This window comes from Pollachius pollachius (assembly GCF_949987615.1).
Source record: "Pollachius pollachius genome assembly, chromosome: 8".
Classification (NCBI taxonomy): Eukaryota; Metazoa; Chordata; class Actinopteri; order Gadiformes; family Gadidae; genus Pollachius; species Pollachius pollachius.
Genome location: NC_136941.1, coordinates 14,977,234 through 14,986,310, shown reverse-complemented (window position 1 = coordinate 14,986,310; position 9,077 = coordinate 14,977,234). Strand labels below are relative to the sequence as shown.

General features: G+C 39.6%; 1 protein-coding gene across 1 annotated transcript; it reads left to right on the top strand.

The window, feature by feature from the left end:
• Positions 1–6,334: 6,334 nt before the first annotated feature.
• LOC307078933 (cytosolic sulfotransferase 3-like) lies at positions 6,335–8,605 on the top strand (the record flags this gene model as incomplete). Its single annotated transcript, XM_079740970.1, has 8 exons — positions 6,335–6,349; positions 6,699–6,837; positions 6,918–7,046; positions 7,302–7,402; positions 7,731–7,857; positions 7,971–8,068; positions 8,247–8,421; positions 8,493–8,605. 8 exons carry the CDS (start codon positions 6,335–6,337, stop codon positions 8,603–8,605), a joined length of 897 nt encoding a protein of 298 aa, XP_079597096.1.
• Positions 8,606–9,077: the final 472 nt, after the last annotated feature.

The window sequence follows — 9,077 nt, the reverse complement described above, 5'->3', positions numbered from 1 at the left end:
AATCAAATATGGCCGCTGCCTGAAAAGGGTTCCGGTGTGAGTACCAAATGTGTTCGGCTGCCAGATCGGTTCGGGGGTCCTGGATGCGCAATAATGACGCACTTCCTGTAAACGCTGTCATTAAATGCGCATGCGCATACTAAACATGTCAGCGTTACTAGTACTGTACTGTATTAACGATCTCCTTTTCTTTTCTAATCTATGAATAAAAGAGGCGTTTTTATGTGACTAAACACGCCACAAACTATTCGAAGCAGCATACTTGAGAAATAAAACAAAATAACTACAGCCAACTTATAATAAAGCAAAAACAATATAAATAAAATATAGAAATTTTAAAAATGAACTAAATTTGTATGAAGTTGTGTGTGTGTGGGGGGGGGGGGCTTTTGTAGGTGATAATTACCCTTAACCTAATACCATTGAATTAATTGTTTTCTGGCCTTAATTCTGAAAACTGCCTTTGTCTTTGTTTATTTCATTTATTTTCACAGAAATGGAAGGGGATACAAATCCTTGACGAGACTAATTGTATGAAGTTGAAGGTCTCAAGATAAATACATCTGCACACCTCTGCTTCTTTCAGATGGCATTTCCACCCCCCCCCCCCCCCCCCCCCCCCCCCCCCCCCCCCTTCCCGTCGAGAGGAGTGGAGATATGGCTTGATGACTGTTGTTTTCAGAGCCTGTGGGAATACACCTGTGCGATATCGCCACTGCAGGCCACATGAATAAAAAAAATAATAATAATATACAAACATGTCAGTGTGTGTGCCCGTGTGTGTATCCAAACACATACACTGCAATTCACATACAGCTCAATGTAAATCCATAAAAAACTGCATGTTTTGATCCCACGGCCAATTGAGGATATATTCATGAATTATATACATTCTTATAGGCCTACCTTGAATTTTTTACTATTTTACAGATGTTTGTTAAATTGTAGAGCAAAGATACCCCTAGTGGAAACGAGGAAAATGTTACATTTTATATTGTTATTAGTTGTATAGACAAGTCAGTGAACATCTGGAAAATCATTTAAAAAAAAATCAATTTTCAAGGACTAGGATGAATATCTAATATGAACACATTCATGAATTCATCCTCAATTCAACATGGGATCTAAACATGCCGTTTTATTATGGATTTACATTTAGCTGTTCCTCAGTTGTATGTATTGTCTTATTTATTCTGTTTTGTATGAGCAAATAAAATCTCATCAATCATATGACTGTGCAAGCTCTTCATTTTCAGTAAATAGAAACTATAAAATGTATATAGAAAATATTAATTCTGTACTTTTGTCATTACAGAAAATACTGTCTTAATATCTAACTTTAACAATGGCAATCCTTACTTTAACATATGTGAAAATAAAAATATGCATTCATCAGCGCTTATAGACTTATTTCCAATGGCTTTGTGAGAGAACGGGCTCCATTCAATGAATTCAAAACCAAAACTGATTGAGCACCGTTTATAAACAACCCTTCCGAGTTTTGTCCGTTGGCTTGTGTCGATACGTCATCTGTAAGCGCAAGACCCCGAACCGATCTGGCAGCCGAACACATTTGGTACTCACACCGGCCATAACTTTTGAACCACATGAGTAACAAATTAGGGCTGTCAAGCGATTAAAATATTTAATCGCATTAATGTCACAGTTAACTCGCGATTAATCACACTTTTTTTTCTACTCAAAATATCCCTTGATTTCGTGCTGCTAGCCTTTTAGTGAGATCAGAGAGTGTTGAGGACAGTAAGTGTTAGGCCTACCGTAAAACTTCAATGGCCCAGGCTTTTATTCTTTTCGATCACTGAACTTTCGAACAAAACTCTTGCTCAGCAAAGATGGGAAATACTATAAAATTTATTATTTAAACCAGTATGAATATTCCTACCGTATGTAGGCCTATACACATTACCAAGCTATCAAATAACGCCTACACACACACATACACACACGGTGGCGGAGTGGTAATCAGGAGAGTCGGGAGAATTCCTGGTGGGCCGTTAACGTTTCGGGGCTGTCGGGCTGATTACTGCGAGATAACAATGTTGCGTTTATAAAAGTTCCTTGCAGCGCTGTCCTTTAGCCTGAGCTGTGTGCCCGCAACCTCTCACTCACTCAACAGACGCGCACTCACAAACTGTCAACATCGCAACCAAGTCGATTTTGTCTAGAGGGGAGTAACTGGGCGGCCCCTCCCGAAGGGGTACAGCCCAGGTGGGCCTTGAACTGCGATTGGTCGGAAAGACGTTACAGCTAATGACAACATTGAACTCTCGTGCAGGCTCGAACAGAGTGACACACAACACACACACACACACACACACACACACACACACACACACACACACACACACACACACACACACACACACACTTTTAAGGAGTTTTTCACCCGCTCCGTATCCTTGCTTGCCCCAAGAAGTTTGTGCGGCGTGCTTGTTGTTTTGTTTCCGGTGTAGATCCGGTATGGTGTTGTTGTTTTTCTAACATGACTAGTTGTTGCTAGACAGCAGGTGAAAAAACTACAACTGTTCGCCAAGCCAAAGAGCGTTAATCGCGCAAATTTACGCCGTTAAAATTGGTTTGCGTTAACGCCGTTAATAACGTGTTAAACTGACAGCACTATAACAAATACAAACTTTATATCTTTTTCAGCTTAATTGGTCATGGGAAACACATAGGAATGTTAATATTTATGACCTGGTGCATCGTGACCCCTTATTCCTCCAATTCCAATATGACCGCTGTCCAAAAAAGCAGTTTTGGCTGTAGTATGGGGCCTTGCATCCCATTGTTCGAGCAAATTCATCTACATGCACCAAATTTGGCACAGATGTAGCTGAGGGCATACTGAAATGATTTAGCCAGGGCGCCCGAGCCAATGGTCCCTGAGACCAAGACGGCTGTCAAATCCAATACGGCCGCCGCCTGAAAGGGATTCGTCCATAGCTTTTGAACCAGATGAGATACAAATACAAAATTGATGTCTATTTTACCTTTTTTGACCATAGGAAACCAATTGGAATACTTACATTTATGATTGGATATATCAGGAACCCCCAAATTCCCTAAATTCAATATGTCCGAAAAAGGGTTTTGGCTAGAAATTTTGAACCAAATGCGCTACAAATGAGGATGTGGTGTCTATTTTATGTATATTGACCACAGGAAGTCCATTGGCATTTTTACATTTATGCTTGTGTAAGTCTGTCACCTGTATTCTTTCAAGACTGTGGTTGAAAACCCTTTTTTACCACAACTTTGAAGGTTATTCTCAGTGTTGATTAATTTCCTTATAAAAGTGAAATGCTTTCAGTGTACCAAAGGTGAATACATTCAAAGTGTAATCCTATATGAAAGAATAAGACACAACTATTATTGCAAGGCAATATCTATATTATGTCAAATTGTTAAAAGAATAATATAGTAAATTTGTCCAAAACTCTTAAAGGTTTGCTTACCATAACAAAAAAACAGCCATAACATAAAAAAAACAGTGAATTCTCATGGTCTCTCACATGAATTAACATTATCACTCACAATCACCGGATCACTCATCGTCTCTACCATCATTGTTTGTACAAGCACCCTCACATGCTCATATAGATGTGCAACGAACTCCGGCTTTACAGCACTTGCAGTGCCCTCTACATGCTTTCTTGCAGCCACAGTGGGGGAGAATGGTGCAGGCTTTACTGGCGTCTCTGTGATTAGTCCAGTAAGGTTCCCAAGTCTTGCTCGTAGATTCCCGATACCGGCCCCATGCATTGAACTCTGGGATATCTTGCTGGACAGCAGTTGGCTGATTCCAGTAGAAGCTTGCCCACAGCAGTGCTCTTTTAATGTGCTGAATCAGTGCAGCTTGGGTGGGAGGCAAGTTCTCGAGAGACTTGGTACCATTCGAGAAAAGGTGTTGTCTAGCTTCATCTATGCGGATGGAGCTCTTGCTGTACATGATGACAACCATACGCTCCAGTCTTTGGACATGGACATCATTGTTGATCTGTTCAGGGTCCAAGGTGAGGGTAACCAGGGATTCTGTGAGATCTGGTGTTGCCTCCCAAGCTGCCCATGCACTCTTTTTCCCATGGCCCAGGAATGCTGAGGTCGTGTCACAGCCTGTTAAAGCATGGAAGAGTGGTAAGGCCAGTGACTTCTGGGGACCAAGATTCCTACTGATTTCATGAGCAGGAATGTCCTTATAGTTTTTTCCACCTGCAAAGCCGATCCAGAGCTCTGTGAGGCCGAGTGTGTTGAAGAAGAGGATGGCAAGGATGACAACATCGCTGTCGACAGTCCGGACAAATACCTTTTTATGGCCATTGGCCCCAGCATGTGCAAGATGCAGGAATATTCTTGTATCTGCTTCGCGATGATTAGAAGGCTGAAGGGCAGACATGTCATACCCTGGTCTGTTGGAGAGTACAGCATCTTTCTTGGTGGAGAGGAGGAATTTACCTGACATGCCATGCTTGGTTATATCTTCACTGATATATACAAATAGTTCTTCCCTGTTGTCCTCATTTTTCAGGAAGTCACTGTTCCAGTTACGTTTTGGAATTGGAGTTCTCCCATTTACTTTAGTTCTTGACCTGGTTCATCTGCGTTGGTGAGTTTGTGCTTTGAGGTTCTCTTCTGGATATGTATCAAACACAATATCCAATCGCTTGACAGATTCATTGCTCATGTGTGACCTCAGAAACCCAGCAATATTGGTGTTAACATAGTCATGGAATGTTTTTGCAGTAGTTGGCCGGACCATTACAGCACCATCAAGCACTACAGTTGCATCTCTAGCTAATGCTACATGTTTTATTTTCACCTTCACGCATTCAAGAATGTCTGACTTTGTACCACTGCGTAAACGCCCCTGGTTGGAAATGCTGGGTGACATAAAGCAGGATATTTTTTTCTATTTTGCAATTGTAGTCAGATTAAGAACAAAAGACTTGCAGAAAAAAGTACATCAGGTTACTTACACGAGGAAGGAAGTTGGTAGGAAAGGAAGTAATTGCTTAAACACTGTTGTTGGTCATCTTCCTCTTTCACCGTTGTTGTCCATCTTGCTCACAAGCATGGAGTAGCACAAAACAGCTGCTCCACCACAGTCCATACAGTCAACTAGTATTCTCAATATTTGCTCAACATTGCCCAAATCTATGCTGGAATTCTAACAATCCCTCATATATGCCTTTCCTACATCCTCAATTAGAAAATTGGTGGGAATATTAGGAAAGTATGAATTATCAGGTAGTTGTTCTCTTGTAAATGCAAATGTGGGGTCTAAACATAGGCAATCACAAATGTAAGCATTCCTGTGTGTGTCATCGTAAATAAAATTAAATAGACATTAAGTTTTCATCTGTAGCTTATTTGGTTCACAATTTGTAGTCAAAACCCTTTTTCATACAGTAGCCAGATTGGATTTGGGGGTCCACATATACCCAATCATAAATATAAATATTGTTTTGTGTTTCCCATAGCCAGAAAAGGTGAAATATATATCAACTTTACATTTGTATCTCATCTGGTTCAAAATATGCAGCCGAAACCCTTTTCAGGTGGCGGCCATATTGGATTTGGAGGATTAAGGGGTCCAAATATACTGGATCATAAATATAAACATTCCTATGTGTTTCCCATGATCAATTAAGCTAAAAAAAGACTTGTATTTGTGGGTCATGTGGTTCAAAAGCTATAGTCTGAACCCTTTTCGGGCAGCAGCCATATTGGATTTGCCCACCATCTTGGCACTGAGGGTCGCTGGCTCCGGCGCCCTAGCTCAATCATGTCAGTGTGACCTGAGCTACATTTGTGCCAAAATTGGTGCTTTTAGATGAATTTTCGCGAAATGACATATTCATGTGCTTAATTCCCCCAACTAATTCTGTCGTTTATGGCGCTTTTCCACCGGACCCAGCACGCCTCAGCCCAGTAGTGAGGGTGCGGTATAGCCCAGCTCAGTTGATTGGAGCAGAGTGGAAGACCACGTTGACTTGGCAGCGAAAGCCTGGCTCCCTTGGTATACATATCATTCATGTCAGACCTATTCAGATTGAGATACAGTAAGTAAATAATAAAAGTAAATGATAAGCGACATTAGAGTCATAGAATTATGTTCAGAAAGTTAGGTCAAACATTGATAGGGCGATAATGCAATAGGCTCTGCCCACCTCTGCGAACCAATGGTTTGGGTCATCGAATGTTACCTAATCCAAGTGGGGGAAACTCAGGGATTCCAGCAACAAAACCCATCGAACGCAGAGGAAGAAAACAAGTGGACTAAAAACTTCAGGAGAAGCAAAACTAGGCTGCCGACATGCCCGTAGACGAGGTAATTTGGGATTGTTGGTTTTTAAGCAATAGATGACTAATAGGCTGCAGAGATGCTGTGCAATCACCCACTATTTAGCATAAATAGCATGTTATTTTAGGGTAACATAGATCTAGTAGATCACATTTTAGTTGATTAGTTGAGTTACATTACATACATACATTACTTTTCAAAATTGGGGTCAAAGTTATTAACTGTATAGCCAATAATGGTCAACTCGATGTAATAGGACGGAGGTCAACAGAAGCCTTTATAGGCCTAAAAAATATTAAAATATGGTTTGAAGAAAAGAAGAAGAGAAAATTTATGCTTTTGGCATCCTCACAATTTTTTCTTTGTCTTTACTTAGACAACAATGCCGCCTCGGCCAAATTTGATTGATTTCCATGGAGTTTCAATGGTCCATTATTTCACGGACAACTGGGAGAAAATTCAAAACTTCAAAGCCAGACCAGATGATATCCTGATTGCAACATACCCAAAAGCAGGTTTGTGTATAAAAATCAAGGAGCTTTTGAGTGTGGTATTACTATAAGTTTTAATTATGTAATGTTTGTTGTTTTTTCAGGAACTACATGGGTCTCCTACATTCTTGATCTTCTGTATTTTTCTCAGACACAATCAGATCGCCAGACATCCATCCCTCTTAATGATAGAGTACCTTTCCTGGAGGTTACGAGCCCAAACCAATCTTCTGGTAAGATTGTGATGTTTTGATGGGCAAAAATATGACGTAAACAATTCACTTTTTCACATTCATTATAGAAACTTCTTCAAATTATTAAAGGTTGGCCATGTGTTAACCTGATAATATTTCTTAATGATATAGTCAGAAGTAGATATGCCTTTCTTGTACAGTATATTTCAATTGCGTTATTTCATTCACAGTAGTATCAACTGTGAATAATGTAAATAGGTGAAAGAGCAGTTTGGTTTTCATCTTTCCATTCAGGAACTGATCTGGCAGATAGTCTTGACACTTGTCCTCGTCTCATCAAAACTCACCTGCCAGTCCAGTTGATTCCAAAGTCCTTTTGGGAACAGAAATGCAGGGTACAGTATGTTTGCATCCAATGTTATCTTCAAAGACACCCATGGCACAATATGCAAAACACTGGAAGCTGAAGGTGAATTTCCTGAGCATCTTAAATTACCACATATTTGGGCAAATGTATTAATTAACTGTTAACTCAGATTTACGCAATTGACTGTACTACTTTTTTGTGCATTTAAAAACACTACATATTTAAATCAACATTGGTAATAATAACTTTTACATTTATGTAAAGTGAATATGGTTTTATCTATGTAGCTATTGACAAATTATACCTTTTTCAATAAATACAAATAACAAACATTGTTTCATATTCTCTCCGTGCAGGTAGTGTATGTGGCCCGTAATGCTAAAGACAATGCAGTGTCTTATTTCCACTTTGACCGCATGATCTGCGTCCAACCCGAGCCAGGAGACTGGAACAGCTACCTACAGAGATTCATTGATGGAAAGAGTCAGTGTAAAACATAATAAAGCAAAAATAGACACCCAAAATAGAATAGGCAAACATTTTCCTCTGCTTCACCTTCACTTTAAGTTCTTTGATGGATTCCTCTCTGGGTTTAGTGGTATTTGGATCCTGGTATGACCATGTGACTGGCTGGTGGGAGAAGAAACAGTCCCATCCTGAAATCCACTACATGTTCTTTGAAGATATGGTTGAGGTAAGTAGGGTTTGTGTAAGAGCAGCAGTTCTTAACCAGGGGTCTGTGTTACCAAGGGGTACTTGGAAAGATGAAGCATACACTAATATGACCAATACACCCAGGGTTTATAGGGTTAAAGTTTTTGTGTGTGTGCGTGTGCGTGCGTGCGTGCTTGCGTGCGGTTGTTTCTGCACAGGACACTGGACGAGAGATAAACAAGCTATGCTCCTTTCTTGGTTTGACCTCGACAACCAAAGAGAAGGATCAAATCAATAATCTAGTGCAGTTTGACAATATGAGGAAGAACGACATGGCCAACTATTCAACTGTGAAAGCTATGGACTTTAAGATCTCTCCCTTCATGAGAAAAGGTAATTTAGATTACGTGAAAGATTAAAGTTTATAACGTCCTTACTTTTGATTGACACGTTGTATTTCACAGGGAAGGTTGGCGACTGGAAAAACCACTTCACCGTAGCCCAGAATGAACAGTTTGATGAAGACTATAAGAAGAAGATGAAGAATACCACGCTGCATTTCCGCACTGTAGTCTGAAGTCTGGCCAGGCTAATCTGGCATCATGATTAAACCTGAGTGGCTGAGGGAATATGTAGGATCTCTCTACAAGGACGTAGATTTATAATGTTTTGCTGGTCTTTAAAACATTTGTATGTATAAATATATATATATATATATATATATATATATATATATATATATATATTTTGTAAGACCATAAGTCGTCCTAGACAAGCCAGGGGTCCCTAATAGTGCTCTCTATAAACCAAATAATAGTCAGATATAATGCTTGACCAACATAGCCTCTATTTTGGAAGCATAGGAGCATTCAAATGTTGGGTTTTATTATGTTGGAAGTCATGTATTTTGTAATAGTAATTAATCGTGAAATTATGAGATTATCTTTTGTAATTATCGTAAGAGTGGAACATATCCATCAATGATTTCATTCATGTTTTTTTTTCTTTCTGTAAATAGAAAGTTGTTCTTGTTAAAGGCATCAAAACTA